The sequence below is a fragment of the Mugil cephalus genome, chromosome 6, assembly GCF_022458985.1.
Source record: "Mugil cephalus isolate CIBA_MC_2020 chromosome 6, CIBA_Mcephalus_1.1, whole genome shotgun sequence".
Classification (NCBI taxonomy): Eukaryota; Metazoa; Chordata; class Actinopteri; order Mugiliformes; family Mugilidae; genus Mugil; species Mugil cephalus.
The window spans coordinates 2,368,463-2,389,466 of NC_061775.1; the positions used below are offsets into that span (position 1 = coordinate 2,368,463).

A 21,004-nucleotide genomic window follows, 5' to 3' on the forward strand; every position below is an offset into this window, starting at 1 on the left:
CTAATTTCCCTCAGATCAGCTCTGCTTTGTAAAGAGCTGCTATTTCCATGCCAGATCTGGCCAGAAACAGCTGCTAGCATTCTGCAGGCTCCCATGTCTGCTGTTTTTCCCATGAGTCCTCTTGGTCTCGAGTGTGTCAGCATTCTCTGTCTCTCAACCCCCCGAGTGACCGGGGAGGCAACTGTAGCCTGAGGGAAAGCGGTTGGTGGCAGCGTGTTGTTTTGTTGCCAGTCAGTTCGTATGCAGTGCTCATATATTTTGAGTGTGAATTCACTCATGTGAATTTGTTGTTTGAGAGTTTGTTAATTTGTACCCAAATTGCCTTTCCGCCATATGTTGTATGTAGTGATGAGGAAAGATGAGGAAAAAAAGTTGATGAGATGCACTGTAAGCTGAGACAGGCCCAAACACAGGATGTTACTGTGGTGTACTGTAAATGCTAACTGTCCATAAATCAGCCTATGCAACATAAGCAGTCCAATTAATCATTCTATAATTTTGACGCTACCATGGCTGGGGTTTTCCCGTGGTTTTGTAACCTGACCTGCCGACTGGAACATCGAGGATCTATTTCTAACAAAATGACAACTGTCTGGATCTGCCAAAGCAAAGCATGAAACATTTTTTTTCAATTCAGCTACTGAAAAAAAAACTAACCAATGTGTTTAAAGAAGTTTTTTTAATGTGGACAATTGGGTTTTATCTTCCTGTTCCCTGCAGAAAGCCACAGGAGCTGCAGGAGGTGCCATCCCCAGACGAAGAAATGGAAAAGTATTCCTAGGTAAGTTAGAGGCTGTGATGCATGAAATATTCAGATTTAGGTGTGTTGTAAAATCTTACTGAAGGATATTACTCAAGAATCTACTTCAATAGTATTGTGGGCTTAATGTTGTTTGTATTTCAAAAGGCAAATAGTCATTTTGCAGACAAATGTCACAAATGATTTAATATATAATACAATATTTGACATTTAATAATGATGCTGTGTAAAATGTAGTTTTTTAGAAGATCAAGGATAAATTAGAGACAAATAAATTAATACTACAAAAATGAAGAAAAATTAAAAGTCCTGACAATGTATATATCTCTGATTTCTGCTTCTATTTAGCCCAGCGTGGCCATTTGGATTTTATAATGGGGTGTCTCTTAGGCGAAACAGAAAAACAAATATCTCATTCAGTTGGATGATTGGACACTGCTTGTCATGTGATAATTAAAATCCAATAGACATCTTCCTCTGTGCAAAGGCAGAGCACATTCAGTGCACTCAAGCACACAAACATACACAGTGATGTGTCTCAGAAGGAATAAATGCACTTTGTTTTTTTGCCGAAATCAGCGTTAAAGTCATTAGAAAACCTGCCAAAATGACCCCAAATTTAGTTTGACAGTTGTATTTTTACCTGAAAACTAAAATTCAAAACCATACAATCTGGCAACACCTGATGTTACTGAACCGTAATTATATTTAAAATGGTTACACTGTGGATATTCTCTGAGTGTCTTGCTTTGCCACCGTCTGCCATTTTGTTGTAAACAAAAACAACACAAGACAACCTGTGTAACCATGTGTTTTCTGTCCATCACCACATAACGCCCGGTCAAACCTTCTGATTGCTGTGCCAGGTCTTCACCAGGCATTGTGAATTTCACTAACCAGAATTGCCCCACAGAAATTCTGTGAGCTGGGAAATAATAATTGAAAATAATATTCAAATGCAATTATCCGAGAAGCCCGGGGAGGGACATTTACAAACAGCCAAATACGTCAAGGAGGTTAAGCTAGATGCTGCTGCTGTCTTTGTCACGACCCAAACGGTTTGGGAATACTTGAGTTAAGTATCTAGTTTCATCAGACGATAATTTAATATGCGTTTTACATCTTTCTTGTTTTAAATTATAATGTGATTCATCAGAAATCCTTCTCTCTGCTACGCAAGCCCCCTCCTTTACAACCGTATGTTATTGTTTGTTACACTTTTGTGACCAGCCATCTGTCCTTCTGGCCGGCGCTAAACCAAAGTGTCAGATATTTTCCCATGATGACCCCTCTCCTCCTCCTGTTATCTAAATATAGCCTATGTATTTGTATATGTGGTTGGTAACTGTTCTAAAATCAAAGCCTGTCCCATCCACCTCCTCCCCCTCCTCCTTGGGCAGGGGTTGGGTTGGTTGGTTCTCAGCTGCCACAACTTGTCAAGCTCCCGTCAAGGCTGACACACTTCTACTGCCGCTGTGACGCTGCTTAGAGGACCAAGTGTCTCTCAGCCTCCCAGACTCACTGCTGGAAGAATTCCTTCCGTCCAGTCTCTGCGCAGTTCATGTTCCTGTTTTCTTATCGTCCAAACTTTAATACGTTTTACAATCCTTCTGATTGCTGTATGTGATTAGATCAGGCCTCTGGGCAACATCAGACTTTTCTTAAAGATTTCTACTTCATCACGATTTTCATTCTCCATCCATTTAGGTACTTCTAATGTGACAGTAGGTTTATATTTATCCCCATTCCAGGCCAGTGATCAAATCAAGCCGCCAGCTTCTAACGTCACGCGTTACCATGAAAGCAGTAGGCATAAAAACAGTGTCAGGGATAAACTATGACCCTGTTTTTCATGAGTCATTACACAGCTTTAGGCTGCAGTGGACATCAGACAGCTCTATATGTGGAATGATTTAAGAAAAGCCTCGACGTGGACGTACATATATGTCGTTTCACTTGACACACAAAGAATACGTTGACATGGTTAGAAAAACATTTGTTTCCACCATCTGTGAAGATTCTCCGTCAACCTGGTTGTGGTAAAAAGCTGAGACAAAGATAGAGACCTTGAAGACGTTTCACCACCATAGATATGTCTCATTTTCTGATCTAGAAAATACCAGAAAACTAAAAGTGTTGTCTTAAAATATATTGTTTTGTCAATGAACCACCAAAAGGCTTTAAAAAAAAAAAACAATACAAACAATTAACTGCTGATCAAATATTTTTATGTAGTTTGTGATTATTGATCAGCTAGTTAATTAACTCATCATTTCAAATCACATTCTGTGACAGCAATTATTTTTTTATATCAAACTATTGCTCTACAAAGTAACTTCGATACATTTAGGAAAATGGAAGAAATCTAACTGTAAATGAGTGCCGCTCTGACTAAGGTCACTTCATTTCTGCTGACTTTATGTAATAAATAATGAAATGAATGTGTCCTTTACCAACCTGAGTTCTCTGTAGTAACGTTATAAGTTGTTGGTGATAAGAGAGTGTGTTAAACTCCCAATAGTAGCTCTACCTGAATTGTGCCTGAGCAAAAGGTTTCTAAGTCACTGCCCTTGTTGTGAAAAGAGATCCATGTCTTTGTAATGTCTGTATCATGAAACTATAAACGAGTACAATTAATGAACAAAGCAATAACATAGTGTAACAACACCTCCTACTCATGCACAAAAGAACAGAACGTGACTAAAAATGATCCAGGACAAATTTGGTTATGTTTTAATAACAGGGTAATATCTATCAGTGTCAGTGTGTTTAGCAGCGGTCAGTGCCTGTAGCCGACTGAATGTTTCCTCCCTTCCCCTATTAAAGATTTAGAGCTAAACCGTGATTTTAATGGGGAGGACTATGAATATGAGGACGAGGCCAAGCTGGTCATTTTTCCAGACCACTTCGAGATTCCCTTACCAAACATTGAGGAGTTGCCTGCTCTGGTCAGTGGTGCTGACTCTGTGTGTGTTTCTTTGCATGCTGATTGATAACGTGCACTCAGTGGTTCTCCATAATCTGTTCTAGGAGAGGGAAATATTCCAAGAAATCTCAGTGAGATCCGAGGAGGCTGCACCTAAGCTCATCCCACTTGAAGTTTTTAATTTCGTTTAGAATTATGGTCTAAATGTGAGTTCAGAAGCTTTCCCTCTCTGCAGATAAAAAACATTTGGCTGAACCACTAGGTGCACATGTGGGGTGCCTTTTATCACTTTTGTGTTTTTCCTCTTACATATTGCTTGCCAGAGTACAGAGTGACAGTGACATTTCACTCATCTAATTTATTTATGTGTGCTGCTTTAGAGCTTGGCTTTGGCGTAGCTTTATTTTATTTATTTATCAAATTTTTTGTGCATGTACAATTTCCTGAATGTTGCTGCCATTGCAGCAATAAATGTGTGATTTCTCTTTTCTCACCTATGTTTTATCAGTCTAGTGTTGCTTTATAATTTCCAGCATAAATCTTGCACGACAGTTAAGTGTCCATGTGTGAAAATGATATGTTTACTCTGTTCAAATTATTTTGCAACCCTGAGAATTTATTTTGGAGAAACAAGATATATTTTCCCCGCGACCCCACATGCTCCCACTCACCCGCTGCCGTCTCATCTGATGTCCAGGTTACCATTGCCTGTGACGCGGTACTCAACGCATCATCAGCTTACAAGAAACAGGAGCCTGAGTCATGGGATGAGGAGATCCAGGTGTCCAGACATGCCAGGAGCCTTAGACAGCTGGATAACGGGGTCAGGATCCCACCCAGGTAGGATTGATGGAAAGCCTCCTGCATGTAGCGTTGTGGAATTTATACAGTGGACGTTCAATTATGAGAAATGACTTTGGTTTAATCTCTTGCATATTCTGCTAACTATGTGAAGAAACAGGTCTTTTGAATGAGAGTTCAGATGGTTCTCTTGACAAGATCAAAGTTCAGCACAGTTGAGAGCAGAGTACATTTTACTAAAGGCACAATTTACTACATAAATAAGTCAGTCACGACATTAGAATCACTGCCAGGAGAAGTAAATAATATTGGACCTGGTATTCATTCGTGTGGATGTTATTTAGACATGAAGCACCCAGACCAGACTGGGAACTCCCACCCCACAGAAATGACACTCTTTGATGGTCACTCCTTGATGCAGTTGCCCCCAGCAGGAGAATACTTTAGGAACAAGGTGTTGACCTGGCCTCCAAATTCACTAGATCCCAAACTGATCAAGTATCTGTGGGATGATCCACAGAGGACCCACTAACCACATTCACAAAGGCGCAAAGGAAACCTACGCAATGTTAAGAAGGTGGTCATAATGTTACACCTGATTGGTGTAGACGCCCTAACCATGTGGGCAAAGTATGGTGAAATAACTGCTCTCGTGCATTGCTTTAATTCCAAACATTTTAAGACAGTCCAGTCTTATAGTTGGAAAATAAGACTTTGTATCTCACAATATATTCACAATTCGGTGAAACAGATATATTTTTTCTTCTGTCAGTGGCTGGAAGTGTCAGAAATGCGAGATGAGGGAGAACCTGTGGCTGAACCTGACGGATGGAGCAGTGCTCTGTGGCAAGTGGTTTTTCGATGGGAGCGGAGGCAACGGCCATGCTCTGGAGCACTACAGAGAGACCAACCACCCCCTGGCCGTCAAACTGGACACCATCACACCAGACGGAGCAGGTCTGAGATACATGGCATGATTACCTGAATTGTTGGATGAAGAGGATGCAGGATCCGATTTATCGCATAGTGATAATAGAGTTAAATAGTTGAAGCATTATATGAGTCGCCTGCCACGTTTCTACTGTACAGACTAACTGTATTTTTGATTTCAGATGTCTATTCGTTTGAGGAGGAAGAAGCTGTGTTGGACCCCCACATATCAGAGCACTTGTCACACTTTGGAATCGACATGCTACAGATGCAGAAAAGAGTAAGTTAGCTTGCTGGTTTTACTCTCATCAGCTAAAATCCTTAAACGGTTGCACCGCCTTATGGAGATCTAAAACCACCCACACGAAATCTGTACTGTCCTGTCCTCCTATAGACAGAGAATGGGCATCACACAGACAATAACTCCAGGCCGCGGGTCAGCGAATGGGAGGTGATCCAGGAGTCGGGCATGAAGCTGAAGGCAGTGTATGGTTCTGGTTACACAGGCATCAAAAACCTGGGAAACAGCTGCTACGTTAGCACAGTAATGCAGGTCCTCTTCAGCATCCCAGACTTCCAGAGGATGTGAGTACTCGATGTTGTCAAACAGACGGAAAACATAATAGTAATTTCATTTAAATTATTTATAGCGTCCTGTCATGCTAGTTAGTCTTTTTCCTTATGTTGTATTGGTGGATTGTAGTGAATATTCACAAGGATTTTTATTTTTGTTATTATATGATTTTTGTTGTTATTTTTTCGTTGAATTCCTTTACCTCTGGATTATGTCAGAGACAAAAACAAAGTAACATAACCGATGCCTCATTTCAAGATTACAAGTTTACCACTATGGTCACCAGCTTTCAGTACTTTATGTGTCCTGCAACATGTGTGTGACATGTGTTTTGATCTTTAGGTATGTGGGTAATCTTCAGAGGATATTTGACTATTCACCTCTTGACCCCACCCAGGACTTCGCCACACAAATGTAAGTGTTACGTAATGCAGTTTTAGAGTACACAAACAAGGCAAGGTGTTTTCCAGCTGCTGCTGTCCCTTTGGATGAAAAAACAGTTCTTAAAAAATCTGTTGTGTTGCTGCAAGTAACGACTTTAATATACAACAGCTTTGTAACAGGACTAATGCTTTCTTATGCATTTTAGCTCAACATGTTTGGTTGAGGAATGTTTTCCATATATAAATGTGTTTCATCACGTAAGCCGATGTGTTGCAAGAGGCCAGTCAGATGCTGTGGTCATGATGAAATGTAAACAGAGTTGTAGCCAGGAAGGCAATGAATATCATCTGTTTCATATTGGGAGGTGTGTAGCTACAAAAAACATGTTTATACCTAGACGCAGACCAGGTAAAACCTGTGTTACGAACTGATTGTATAAAGATGGACGACAAACTGCTGCTCAAAAAAAAAGACCTCTGAAGCGTGATAAGACACATGTGTGCAGTTCAGGATGTGTGGCCCTCCCAGAAATAACCCTGACAAGACTAAAACAAGACTCTATTTCATCTCTGTGCCTGTGTTTTTGTCTGACAGGGCTAAACTGGGACATGGACTGCTCTCAGGCCAGTACTCCAAACCACCCATGAAATCTGAGCTCATTGAACAGGTGATGAAAGAAGAATACAAGGTATTAAACTGGGTATGTCCAGCTCCCAAACGGGCTCCGACAGACGCATGTTTCTAATAAGTGGTGGCAAACTGAGTCTTCTTAGGTTCATTTGTATCGCAATGTTTTTTTCTAATTCACCTGAGCTTTTTAAAGCTTTTCTAGTGAGTTAATGCGATTTTCACATGTATTGAATGATTTAGTTGTGCTCTGATCTTTTTCCATTTGGTTGGGGAAAAAACTCTTGGTTGTTGAACACAGCTCCAGGAACCACTTTAATACTGTTTTACTTCAAACTCTCCACATTTCTTTTTAATTTGGTCACATATTACCGGTGTTTGATGAATGTATCGTGATTCCCTTGCCTTCTCAGATTCATTTGATTATAATTTCATGTGTTGCTTTACTAACTTGAAACTCTCCGACAAGAAATCCTTGCCTCATAGCTCGCAGCTCTTGGGAAATTAGAGGAGGAAAGCCATTAAAGCATAATGGGACCCAGCACTAGTTCTGTAAGCCCTGGGCTTCTTTTAAGCCTTAGCAGCCACAGTAATTGATAGGCAGAGCTGTGATCCTGAACTTCCTACACATGTGACCGTGTAAATAGGTTTGGACACATATTGACAGGTGGGAAGATACGAGGAGAAGGGCTTGTGTTGGCGTGCTGTGTTTAAAGGAAATGTAACCCATTGCAAACACATATCATCACACAAGTAGCTTTGTCAAATATTTGTATAGGATACTTGTTGGCTTGTTAATTCATATTTTTCCTTATTTATTTATGATCAATCAATGCTAAATATCCAGTTATTATTTTTTTTATAAGACTTACTTTTGCGGCTGTAAGGGAAATCGTGAATTTGAAAGAATTTTGGATAAAGTATGGTTATTCACGGTCTACTGGGAGACAGGAAGGCATAAGCATCATTGCAATTGCCTCCAGCTATGTGTCCGTGTGATGTCATAAACACCATTACACCGATCAGGCATAACATTATGACCACCTAGTAATGTTAGGAGAGGATGGACATTAGCCTTATGAGGGTGTCGTGTCCAGTAACAGGATGTTGTTAGTGGGGGCCTTTGGGTCCTATGGGTTGAGGGGAGGGGCCTCTGTGGATCATCCCATGGATCTAGTGAATTTGGAGGCCAGGTCAACACCTTGTGCTGTTCTTCATGTTTTTTGACTTGTTCCTAAACCATATTTGTGTGTATGTGTGTGTCAGGCTGCATCCTGCTGGGGATGGCTGCTGCCATCAAGGAGTGTCATTGCTATGGGGTGGGGGTGTCTGGTCTGGTCTAAGTGCGTGCTACATGTCCAAGTAACATCCACACGAATCAATGCCAGGTCCAAACTTTTCCCAGCAGAACACTGAATTGTCACAAGATGGTCAGTGTTACTTACTTCACCCGTCAGTGGTCATAATGTTGTCTCTGGTCGGTGTCAGCTACTGATCTTTCGTGGTGCAGTAAGATGGATTCATAGCAGCCAGCTTCTACCATTATTGCCAACAGCTAAGCTAACCAGCTAACCATATTAGGCAAAATTAGCCAAATAGTTAGCAAATAGCTGCAAATTTACTAACAGTGTTAGTAAGTCCTTTAAGTGGATTTTCAACCACAATCAATCAAAAATGTTCTTCTGTGTTCATAGGAACTAGATCAGAGACACAGACACACAGTGAGGCGTTGGCAGAACAGAGAAACTGTTTCCCTGTATATTCTTTTGAAACTCTCACTTCATGCACTTCATCCTCCTGGAGGCCTATCTGGTGTCATGTTTAACTATTGCTGATACATCGCTATAGATATCTCTAGGAAAACACCTAATTATCCGAGTCGGCCCCCATGTGTGCCATTGTTCATTAGTGTGCTTGTTTCTGCTGCTCTCTACCCACAGACATTAGCACATAACAAATTTCCTTCCTCACTCCTGTAAGAGTCCACAGGCCAAGATAATCCTCTTTTCCTCCCTGCCACTCTTTGCAATATGATCAGATGTTGATTTTCACCTGACTATTAATACATGAATCACAGTTAACAATCTCTAACATTGGCTGGTGGTCTGCTGTGATGCTTACTCCTTAAAGAGTGGGTAAGAACAGCCACGGTGTGTGTGACACCCAGACTTTTTCATTCCAGCACCAGCAGAAGGGCATTTCTCCTCGGATGCTGAAGGCCCTGGTAAGCAGGGGACACCCAGAGTTTTCATCCAACAGACAACAAGATGCCCATGAGTTCCTCCTGCACATCATCAACCTGGTGGAGGTGAGTGAAACTAAACCTAAGCTAAATTTTCTATTGGTCAAATTGGTTAAAGTCCATATGTTGGTGTCAGACTACAACAGGTGTTATATTCAATGTCTAAAATATCCACAAAGACATGTAAAATTATGGATATGACGTCTTTAGGTATCTTCTTTGTTTTATGAAGGTATTAAATTTAATTCTGATGTTGTTGTTTTTTTCAAAAATTTGACTGAAATGACCAGAATAGTGAAGCTTTTTTAAATACGATTTTTAAAATACAATGATGTGATGACTTCCAGGTAACATCCAAAACTATTGAACTGTGGAAACAGATGCTGCCTTTCTACTGCGTCCCAGTAAACCTTTTTTTTTTTAAATATAAAGTCTCAGCATTTTCCCAAAATAAATGGGTTTTATGTTTGACCCTGACACACGACAGATGGGGGAGGGCCTGTTTTTGACTGAGCACAGCACACTGTCTCCTTGATTGGTACATACACATAGAGTGCTCTGAAATGTCTTTCTCAACCAGGGTATATATAGCTCACTGCTATCTGTTACAGACGGTGGTCAGATAATGCTTCCTATTCTGCCTAAGCCATGATAGAGGTTCTGGCAAGGACCTGACAGTAGTCCTGTAGTCATGTAGTGGACATTGGCATAAAATACAACTCAGATTTTCCCAGTATCATTATTTCTATTACCTGAATGCGTACGCTTGTGCATCCAGACACTGATAACCTGGCTAAAGCCTCACCACCATCAGCCATGTTTTCCCAGTCTACATACTTGGCCTGAGTATAATTACTTGTGTATTTCTGTAGCTTCTTAGAATAGAAGGACTGGCTTGCAGAAAGACTGTGGCCGTGCAGACTTGCGTGTTAAGCTGCCATGCTATCCTTCATTACTGTCTTCAAATAAACGCAGTGTAATAGAGTTGAGAGGTTCGTGAACAAACCAAAACAATGTGAACAGAGTTGCAGTTAGAAACTTTTTTTGCTCCTGCTTGGCTTTGAGACAGTGTTAATGATGGAACTAGTGTAATAGTGAGCATATCAGTGAACTCTTTGATTCCCAGTCAGCGCAAAGGTGTTTACTAGATTCCCACACCATCAATAAAGCATCGACCTCTCTAGAATATCTATTTTAGATACAGATAGACTCAGACGTCCAGCTAAGAGAGTATGTATTGGTGGGATGTCTAAGTTTGCATGATTCCAAATCTGAAATGAATAAATATCAAAAAATCTTTCAAAGAAACGGATCCACAAGATCCGACTCACTTCAAAGAGCCATGAGTCCCATCCCTACAGTGTAAACTCTGACTGCTGAGGTCTACATACAGTGTGAGAGATGCCACTGTTTGGTGATGCCACTGTTCTGAAAAGATGCAACTCTGTCAGTGGTGGAAGGCGTACTTAATTGAGGCATCACTAAAACGTTGCATTGACATTTTGGATGGCTGTCTAAAGAGAGCTGGGTCAAATTGCAGTTGGTGCTGAAGTCATGCCAGGTATCTGTAATGAATCACAGTAAAGACTCGATTATAGATAGACCTGTATTTCAAACTGTGGCTGTCTTATTTATGATACATATTGAGTATTTTTTTTCCCGCCTTTTCACAGTTTGTAGCCTGTTCTAAGTCGCTTCATTTCAGCCTTATCCATCGTGTCATTGGTCAGCCCAAATCACTCGTCCTCTGTTTAATAAGACCATATGAACTGTGATGTATTATTGATGTTCAAGTTTGTTCTCTCACAACTGTGTATGTCATTTCTGCAGAGGAACAGCGCTGGCTCAGAGAATCCTAGTGACGTCTTCCGCTTCCTGGTGGAGGAGCGCGTTCAGTGCTGCCAGAGTCGTCGGGTCCGTTACACTCAGCGGGTGGACTACTGCATCCAGCTGCCAGCTCCCATTGAGGCGGCCACCAATCGAGGTAAATGAGCCCGCACACACGCACGGTCCTACAGCAGGAGGCCACAGCTACCTCTGCTCGGCACAGTCGCTCGACCCTGAGCTTCTGTGGCACCAGCTGCTGAGAATATCAGCAGGTTGTGTTCTGAAAGGGCACAGAAGGTCCTGACATGTGACTTGGAGACTGGAAGCTGTGTAGGTTCAAATGAGGCAGGACTTATTTTCTTTGTTCCTTTTTACACATTCAGCGCTCGCTGTTAAGTTCTATGTCAAATGATGATAGTCTTTATCTGTTACTGTGTTGTTGTTGCCATTGCACCTGAAATGATCTCATCACTTTTGGACATGCTGGAGGTGTCAAGCCCTTGTCTATGTTTTGTATTACCAGAGGAGCTGCTGGCATTTGAGGCTAAGCGTAGGGAAGCTGAGGAAAACATGCGCACTCCTCCTGAACCCGTGAGAGCGAGGATCCCTTTCACTGCTTGTCTGCAGGCCTTCACTGAGCCGGAAAATGTCCCTGACTTCTGGAGCTCGGCTCTGCAGGCCAAATCAGCTGGAATCAAGTAAGCAGAGAAGAAGAAATTACTTCTCTGCATCTCATGCTGTCACATCATTAAATAAAACCAGTGCTGATAAATTCATTATAAAAAATCTATTGTGTTATTTATATGTATATGTTTCTTTATAATTGCTGTTGTTGTCTTTTCTTTGTAGAACCTCTCGTTTCGCCTCCTTCCCAGAGTATCTGGTTTTGCAGATTAAGAAATTCACATTCGGGGTTGATTGGGTGCCAAAGAAACTAGGTAATGCTTCACCAGGCTATAATGATTATTTGTGTTTAAATTGTGTTTTATTGACCTCTAGCAGTGTAGTTATTTACAGTACATGTAGTGCTGTAAATAACCAGTAGAGGGCATCATCAAACTGCAAATCACAAGACCCACACATTAATTTCCTGTAAATAATGGGAGAATGGTTTTACTTGCAACGTGTGACACAGAGTCATAAAATACTCCATCTGTGATTTTATGTAGAGATCAATAAAGACTGCTATAAAGGTTGGCGACTTTAATTGGACACTCAAATGCTGAAGGCTGCTGCGAGGCTGTACGTCCAAGCTCCCAGTAGACCACAAATGTGTAACTGCTGTTCTACCTAAGTTTTTAGTCATATCTTATTTCAGCAACTTGCTTGGCAAGAACTGTGAAAATGTGATTTGTTGACATTTATTGTAGTTTATTGCAAGTAAATTACGATTCTTAGCGTTATATGTGGTTGGTCAACATACATCAGATGACCTTGTGCTTGTTCATTGTTGTGCAGATTTGGCCATAGATGTTCCAGACTTCTTGGATCTGAGCCGGCTCCGAGCCACAGGGCTGCAGGCGGGTGAGGAGGAGCTGCCCGACCTCATGCCTCCAATTGTGTTACCTGAAGACACCAGAGGTATGACATGCATTGTCAATTTAATGTAGAAATGGCACCTTTGTTTACATGTACAGATACACATAAACAACATGAAGCTGTATCAGTGTAGAAGGGGTGATCTTCGAGTTACTTTTTAAGGAAAGAACAGTTTATTGGATTTTATCCCTTTTAGTCATAGATTTAGTTGTGTATTGGCAGATAAACATTTGGTCTGGCTTCAGATGTATCAATTTAGTTCAGTTCAATTTAATTTTATTTAGTGTCAATAACAATACAAATTGTCTCACGCAAGTCTGAAGGGGATGGTGGCAAGGAAAAGGTCCCTTTTAACAGGAAGAAACCTTGAGCAGAACCCAGCTCATATGGAGGGACCCATCTGCTGAAGGCCAGCCGGGTAGAAACGGAGAGAATAGAGAGAAAAGAAGAACAGGAGAAACAAGTTCATGTATCATGTTTTTTTTTTTGTTTGTTTGTTGTTTGTTTTTTAGTTCATAGAAAACAACCCTTGGTCATGGGCTTCCATGAATCACCTTCAGTGGCCTACAGGGGTATTGTCATGCGTAAAGTCTTGGGAAAACATGTAAAATGGCACTCCTAACTACTGCAGGCTTGTACGGCACATTCTCAGTCCTGATATGAATTTTAAAGGACACTGTTTTCCCTGAGTGCCTTTTCTTTTGTTTTGTTATTTACTCAGATAGCCAAGCGCATTTTGTTCGCTCCATTTATGTTCTCTCAGTTAATGAGCCAATAGGAATCTGTTTTTACCCAATAAAAGAATAAATTCATGCTGGTTTGAGGAGATTTGAACAGTTGAAAGCGGTGACCCAATATCCTTTCCAGCAGGTGTAGGGTATTTTTGTGAGTCAAATGATCTGTGAAATTGTCTCTTATGATATTCTGCTCAAAGCCCCCAAGTTTTCTCTTAAGGGCATATTGGATGGAATCCCACTGGAAAGACATGCTCAATCAATTACCGGAAAGTTGTTGTGTTCGCAGTGTGGCTCAGCCTAATAGGATATAATGATTTCATGAGATCCCTCGTAATACATTTTGCTGGGCTCAGGGAATAAGCTACTGGAAGCTGGTGAATATGTTTTCGTGCTCCAGATACTTCAGATGGTAGGCTTGATGATATTTCTTCTTCTAAACAGTGTACTTTAGACTTGTTGGCAGTACTTTTGTCTCATTTTGTCTCCTTCTGTGATTGCCTTTCGCACTTCTCTTTCCGTTGTAAGCTCTGTTACATCAAGTTATCAGTGTCCTCCTTAATATTTTAGCAGAGTGAGCGTAGCACAGACTGTCCTCTACTGCTTCAAGCTCCAACCACAAACACAGGAAGGGGTCCGTGGAGGAAGCACCTCTGAAAGCTGTTTTCACTGCGCTTCACCAACCACAAGCTCGACCTGTTTTACTCTGACAACTTTACAAAATAGTTTAACTGGTTGCATCTTAGTACAGGAAGCCTTGAGGTTAAAAGTTTTTACTTGTCTGACTATGCCTTAATATTTTAAGAGTGAACAGTGTGTACTCTACCTGTTATCTCAGACCTCCAAACATTGAATTGCCTTCTCTTAAAACCCTTCACCTAGTCCTTCGGGCTGAAACTATCTTGTGCAGGCTGTATTGCATATTTACAACAGTGAGATACTGTATATACAGCTATATTGGAGGGCTACTGTGAAATCAGTGTATGAGAATATCTGTAAAGGATTTTCATATGTAGTAAGTCTGAGGTGGTCGACTAATTTGGCACTCCATCCTGCACTTGTCCTCTGTTGACGCCCCTGTGATCTAATTTTTTTATGGAAGAAAGGTTTATACCACTCTCTTTGTGGTTTAAACTGAAATGAAAAGAGGTCAGAGAAAAGAACCTTCTGCTTTCAATTCATTTTTATTTATTTCACATTTGTTTGAGGAATTTTGTCGGTTGCAAATTAACCACTGGCCCGTAACCCGCCCTCTAGCATTAGTAATGATTAATCGTTGGTCACCCATCTGTCTCCAAAAGGCTTCAGTGCTTCTCATTGATTACACAGCAAATGTGTTTTCCTGAACGCTGCTTGAGCCACATCATTTCTTGCTGGTCTGTTTATCATCTATTCGCTCAGTTATTCCAGACCATTTAGAAAATGGAAAGCTTCCATTTTTCTGTCATTTTAGCACACAACACTAACAATTGTAAACTCCACGGAGCATGTAGAAACTTATTTCTAGTTAAGGTTAATTAGGTAAGGTTAATTACATTATGCGATTTAAGATTCAAATCTGTTTAATCATTGGGTAGGCAAATGAGGAAGAGACGAGACAGTGAAACCAGATAAAGTGCAATGACTTTATTAATGCCTTAAAATGGCTTCATATTAAATGCAGCAACAGCCAAGTACAATGTTGTTGATAAATAGTCTGCTGTCTTGTTCCCAGGCCCGTCCTGCCCATGTAGAATGAACAGTGTGTGTCAGATTAGTGGTGACAGACAGAGACAAAATGTCAGTGTCTAAAATAACATGGTGTGGAGGGCGTTGCGTGGACATATTTCATATCGGCAGGGACTCACTGACGTTGTGATTGCGGCACTTTCTAACAGCAGGAGTGGATCAGCCTCTCTGCAGGTGGTCACAAGGCTAAGAGGGTATTTTAACAACCTGACTTGAGGCCATCTCGGGGCTTGCTTAGGATGTTTAAATAGAGGTCTAGAAAAGAAAATGTTTAAATTGTATACCACAGTACTGCAAGGTTTAATAGCTACCAGGAATATTTGTTTCATGTCATACAGCTGCAAAAAGAAGTCCAAATGATTGACTGGAATACTGAGCAAATAAACCTCACATTCATCGAGTTAAAGTTATTACAGGATGTATGCTAAAAAAGACAAAGTATAAAAAGTACATACACAGCCAATGATGATGAGATTTGTCTGATTACATAAATATCTTTTTTTTTTCTTTCAGATAACTCCATGAGCTCAGACTGTGAGTATTTAATTTCTCTTGTTAGCCACACTTCAACATATAACATTTTCCATAAGTTATAATCATGGAAAATGTATTTTAGGGTACTAGGCAGTAGTGATGAATGCTAGTAGGCCAAACCTCGGCCCATGTATACGTACTTGAGCAGGTGTTGCAGGTGCTCTCTACTTCCGAACTTTTCTTTTTCATGAGGCTCTGCTGGTTCCAGCCAGACTCATTTCTCTCCTTGATAAATCATGCCTCTATAAAGATGCCTCCCCGCGGCTGATTTGCCTCCGGCCCCTATGTTTAATGTGTCCCAAAGGGGGAGGCTCCACAAACCTGTTGTTTCAAACTGAAGGTTTTCAGGTAGTGTTGAATCAGCAACTGTAGGTTTTGGTTATTAATGTTGGTTTGTCGTGTCCCCAGCTCCTGAAATAGATGAGGCGGCCGTAATGCAGCTGGCAGAGATGGGCTTTCCACTGGAGGCCTGTAGGAAGGCTGTGTACTACACTGGCAACATGGGCCCCGAAATGGCCTTCAACTGGATCATAGCCCACATGGAGGAGCCTGGTAAGACAGTCCCAATACACACAGCATGGGTACATTTCATCATCGTCTAATTAGTGAGCATGTCGCTAATCAAGTCAGAACAATTGCAGTAGGGTCATAGCTCCATACTGGAAGGAAAATGTGACCTTGAGTTCAGTGACAATCCAAAGTTCTGTGCTCAATTTTGTTCAATACAAACTGCCCTAGAAAGTTCAACAGGACCATGAATTATATAACATGTACCAGTAAGTGAGTCTGATCCTTAGAGTGATTTGCTGGTATAATACAGCATTTGTTTGGTATAAAAAATACTGAACGTTACCCAACAATACACAGGGAGGGACGCAGGATGACAGGGAATCTATCGTTTGCATGTTTTTATAAGGTCTGCAGTCTATTCCTTAGGTTCTCTAATTTAATGTGACAGTCTTGTATATTTCAATCCTTGGATTTGGTATCATATTTAGTTACTGGTGGTATAAGTAAGTAAATGTGATTCTACAGTTCATCCATTTCTGGCTACAGCAGAAAGTCATACAATAAGCATTAGTATAAGACACTTTTACGATACTGTGGGACCTCGACGCCGTAACTTACGTACGCAGGCTGTGCTGGTGTGAGCCATTTATACTTGTGCCTCATCAGTCTGGCTCGCTCTGTAGCAACTCCACCTGAATGCTAGTCGGCGCTGTGTCCAGTCGAGTTAATTTTTGTTTCCACTTCCTGCTTCACTTTCAACAATGGCAACTGAAGCCTTTGCCAAATTTCACCAAACGTGAGTCATACAAACATCATTTTTTTCCAAACCTCCTCAGTTAACCTTACAGATTCTTTATTGATCCAAAACAATCAATTTGAAAATTGCAGAAATCTAAACTGCTGAAAAGCCTGCACTCGGCAGCAGTAGGAGTGAGAGAATTACTTTGCTGAGTAGCTGAAGGTGCGCAGCCTGTCACATGCAGCTGTTGCAAACCTGCAAATTTAATTTGTTTGGTGCCAGAAAAATTGACAAAACCCTAACTGTAAGTGCTTCTTAATGAAAGTCAACTAGTTAAATGTTTCCATCCAGAGATTTAATTAAGTAACTTTAGCCTATACATTATACATTTAAATGCTTTCATCATTTATTTCAAGTGAAAAACTTTCCTCGATCAGTGTGACTAGAGAGTTCTGAACTTACAAGCGGCTGATATGAAAGAGGTTGTAACCATATCTTGCTGCAGTCATGGAGCTTATCCTTTCCTGTGATCGAAAATATTGTTGTCATGGGATTCTGGCGGGCCTCAGTGTGAAGAGGTAGAGCGAAGAGGTAACTGCAACCCACAGAAACCAAAAATACTAGTGACAAATAAGCAGAACAGCTGCAGTGAAAACGGGCACAGTTCTGTGTCAGTTTTAGTACGCTGACTCAAGAATCTGACTAATTTCATAGCCATGTGAAGCCTGTGTTGCACTCATCTACACACATGAACCAAAAACATTTGTGAATCAAGTATACCATCTGCTGCTCAATGAGGCAGACAGAATACATTACACAAAGAGGCACAGTTATTTGTTGGGGACCTTTTTAAACACGAAGGTAATTCAAAGTGAGAGACGAGTCACGTCTTGTGTTCTTCAATTACACAGACAGGAATCGGAGTTGTGTTTGTGACTTCACATCCCTCTGAGTACTACAGGTGTTTATCTGTGCATGTGTGCGTGTAAAATCATCAGCAGAAACGTTGTCAGAGCTGAGTTGGTGTCTCGTAGAGCTCCTCAGCAGTGGAGGTTGTTCCCCTGAGGCGTAGACGTGTGTCACTTTTATTTCCCTGGCTGGCTGTAAAGGGCCGCTGCAGTGGAGGGAAATTAAAGCAGCCCTCCTGCCTGTTAGTTTTTAAATGGGCCTAATGCGTCTGCAAAATGCAACATCACTGAACAGTCCTCTTCCACATCATTTAAACTTCATGCAAACCTTCCGTTCCTTTGTCTTTTATTTTCTGCCTGAAAGCCAACTGTCTAACGGGTAATTGGAAGGATGTCAGACAGGGAGACTGAGGTAGACGCGCTAGTGGGAGATAAGTGGTACGAGTTTTCCTTTATGGCAGGGACTGTAGTGAAGGCTCTGTTTATGGGAAACAGTAGAGAGTTATTAGAGCTAGAGTGTAGTGTCCTTATTCCTCTACTGAGGGTCACTTTACTTTCATTTGAATCAGTTCAACGTGTAGAGGACTGCAGCCAAAGTCTTTATATATTCTTTTTCTACAGATAAAATGTCAAAGAAGCTATATGAACTGATATAACCTCCCATAATTTTCCTTACTTTGCATTATTATATGTTTCACCTTGGGAGAGTTTTTCTCTCTTAAAACTTCTTGCAAGATCATCCATAGTCAGAGATAATGAGTTATGAATTTACATTATTTCATACCCTCAGTCTGCTTTTACAAAGCACAAGACCAAAAAAACACAAAAAGAAGACAAACGCATATCTCCTGTAGGGATGTGTTTATGACTGCATGGACGTGCCACAGAGTACATTTCTATCAGATACTGTTTCCAGTATAAAATAAACATATGAGCTGCCTCCCACGCTCATTTTATGACCCTGCTTGGCATTCTGTGTTACAATATTAACAGGATCGGTTGGTTAAACTGTGATCCATTCTTATTTTTTGAATTAAAAAAAATATGTTACAAGATGCACCAAGGCTCACCTGAAAAAAGTGTGACTTGTAGCCATTAAAATAATAATAGTAAGTCCCCGTCTAGATTGTACTGGACATGGATGTATAATAATCTGTGATCGGGTCAAAACTGGAAAGGCTACAGCGTCTCATTATTGTGTCCCTCTCCACAGACTTTGCAGAGCCGCTCACTCTCCCGTCCATGATGGATCCCGGCCCCTCCACCAGTGACAGCCCCATGGGAGCCATGCCACTAGGCAGCTCGCCCCCTGAGGAGAGTATCGCCATCCTCACTTCAATGGGCTTCCCCCGCACTCACAGCATCCAAGCACTCAAAGCCACGGTCAGTCTTCTGCCCACTCTGTTCAGATTTGCACTTTGCGTACGAATAAATAATTTTTTCTTCCACTCGCGGCGCAGACACTTTCTCTTGCCTTGTAATGACACATTTTACTCAACTAAAAACCGAGTTAACATAGAATTCAAACCAAAAACAAAATTAGGATGGATAATTCTTGGTTCTTCTCTTATCATTTCAACTGCTTTAATTCAGTGAATTCACGGTGGATGTATGTGTTAGCTGTGTCATTCCTTTCAATCCCATAAAGCTAGTGTTTCACATGTTATACCCAGAAATGTTCACATTAAAAGCACTGAAATGTTTTTAATTTGAAATGGTCACATGGAACAGCTGGTATTATACAGTAAATTTAATAGAGCAAATGGGAGCAGAACAAATTGAGGAGTTGTACTTAAACATACTAGAATATGAGGAATCATAATAATTATATAATTATAAAGATTCAGAATTAAATGTCGCCATATAATCTAAGCCTGCTTCAGATAAAGATTCCTTCTGCAGTTTAGCTAAATAAAAGCACGGCATTATTTGAGGCGATACAACAATTTGTTTCTGTTGCTAATCAATCAGACTGAAGTGGTAATCTTGCAGCCTAATACATCTTTCCCTGTGACTCTGCTTCAGTGTTCGTGGCAGTGATTATTTTGCATGAACACTAGAGAAACTAGGAAGCCAGCGTGGGCAGTAATGGGCAGTAATGGTCACAATGTCTGAACTGAGGAAGAGATGTGTTTGTGGGTGGTGCTTATTCCTTAGTTTCACATAGTGCTGCAGTTAATAGTTACACTGGGGGAAAAAGACAAAATCTGACTTCAGCAACAGAAAATCTGAGGATGTAGAACCACCCACACAGTTTGTGTAGTGTCTCTGAGGAATGCAGGGCAAAAACACAATGACCTCTCAGCTATACAAATATCATATGAAAAAACAATTAGACATTGGTTGAGTCAATATGGAAAAAAACACATAACTTATTGAAAACTGTACAACAGGGAAGAAGTACAGAGTTCAGACAAAGCTGAGAAGAAGTGAAAGAGTGGATCTGTCAGTCATAAAGAGGCTTGGCCTGCCTACTTGTTTGCTTTCCAAACTGCACATTTAAAAGGTCCCACATGTCAGAGTGATTAAAGATGACTGCTCTACACGATGTTTACAGATGCTGCTAGGCACCAGCAAACAGGCACCAGAGATTATGCCGTTCAGGTTGCAGTGCAAAAGTATTGATTGATTTATATGAGTTAAAGGTAACATAGATACATCACAGTCATTAGCTACTCTGCTTTGAAATGGTCGATGGTTCTCGTATTCCATGTTTCATATTTCAAACTGCGCCCTCAGCTAAAACAGCCTAAAACCTGCTACAAAAAAAGAGCCCCCCGCCAGCCACGATGTTGTTGAGGTGGAAAAAAAATTAACACCTATTCCCCCTGAGTGGTGGAGGTGTGAAACAGAGAGGACTCTCAGAAGTGGTTTATTATTAGCCTAAAAATTAGTACGAGTCGTTTCAACCTCTGTGACCTGTGAGAAAAATCAGCAACTTAACTCACCACCCAAACCTCGCGCACATGTGCTTCTCACACAGACATCCTCAAGGAATCACACCTCTATTTTAAAATAAACATAAATATCCTCAGGGGGAATTTAGCTCTGATGCCACCTCCCAAATAAACCGTTGCTCATTTAGCATGTTCAGCACAGGATTATTTTTACAAGATACAACAGTGCGAGAAGAGACAGAAAACATTCACCCCCTGACCTGATTATATATTTATACCATATGCATTTGGTCTGCACGCCATATCTCTACTCTACTACTCTACTCTATCTCTACTATCTCTAT

General features: G+C 40.9%; 1 protein-coding gene across 3 annotated transcripts in view; it reads left to right on the forward strand.

The window, feature by feature from the left end:
- The window catches only part of usp13 (ubiquitin specific peptidase 13), a 28,460-nt gene that overhangs the window by 3,012 nt on the left and 4,444 nt on the right, over nucleotides 1-21,004 (forward strand). Inside the window, exons 3-18 of one of the 3 annotated variants that reach the window (XM_047587054.1) lie at nucleotides 721-781; nucleotides 3,587-3,708; nucleotides 4,384-4,526; nucleotides 5,260-5,444; nucleotides 5,600-5,697; nucleotides 5,812-6,002; nucleotides 6,334-6,405; nucleotides 6,970-7,075; nucleotides 9,185-9,310; nucleotides 11,075-11,228; nucleotides 11,595-11,769; nucleotides 11,921-12,009; nucleotides 12,530-12,652; nucleotides 15,586-15,606; nucleotides 16,015-16,158; nucleotides 18,977-19,146. In XM_047587054.1, the coding sequence (XP_047443010.1) occupies nucleotides 721-781; nucleotides 3,587-3,708; nucleotides 4,384-4,526; nucleotides 5,260-5,444; nucleotides 5,600-5,697; nucleotides 5,812-6,002; nucleotides 6,334-6,405; nucleotides 6,970-7,075; nucleotides 9,185-9,310; nucleotides 11,075-11,228; nucleotides 11,595-11,769; nucleotides 11,921-12,009; nucleotides 12,530-12,652; nucleotides 15,586-15,606; nucleotides 16,015-16,158; nucleotides 18,977-19,146 (1,980 nt within the window). The remainder of the gene's footprint in view (nucleotides 1-720; nucleotides 782-3,586; nucleotides 3,709-4,383; nucleotides 4,527-5,259; nucleotides 5,445-5,599; nucleotides 5,698-5,811; nucleotides 6,003-6,333; nucleotides 6,406-6,969; nucleotides 7,076-9,184; nucleotides 9,311-11,074; nucleotides 11,229-11,594; nucleotides 11,770-11,920; nucleotides 12,010-12,529; nucleotides 12,653-15,585; nucleotides 15,607-16,014; nucleotides 16,159-18,976; nucleotides 19,147-21,004) is intronic. The other 2 variants (XM_047587055.1, XM_047587056.1) reach the window with 2 other exon arrangements.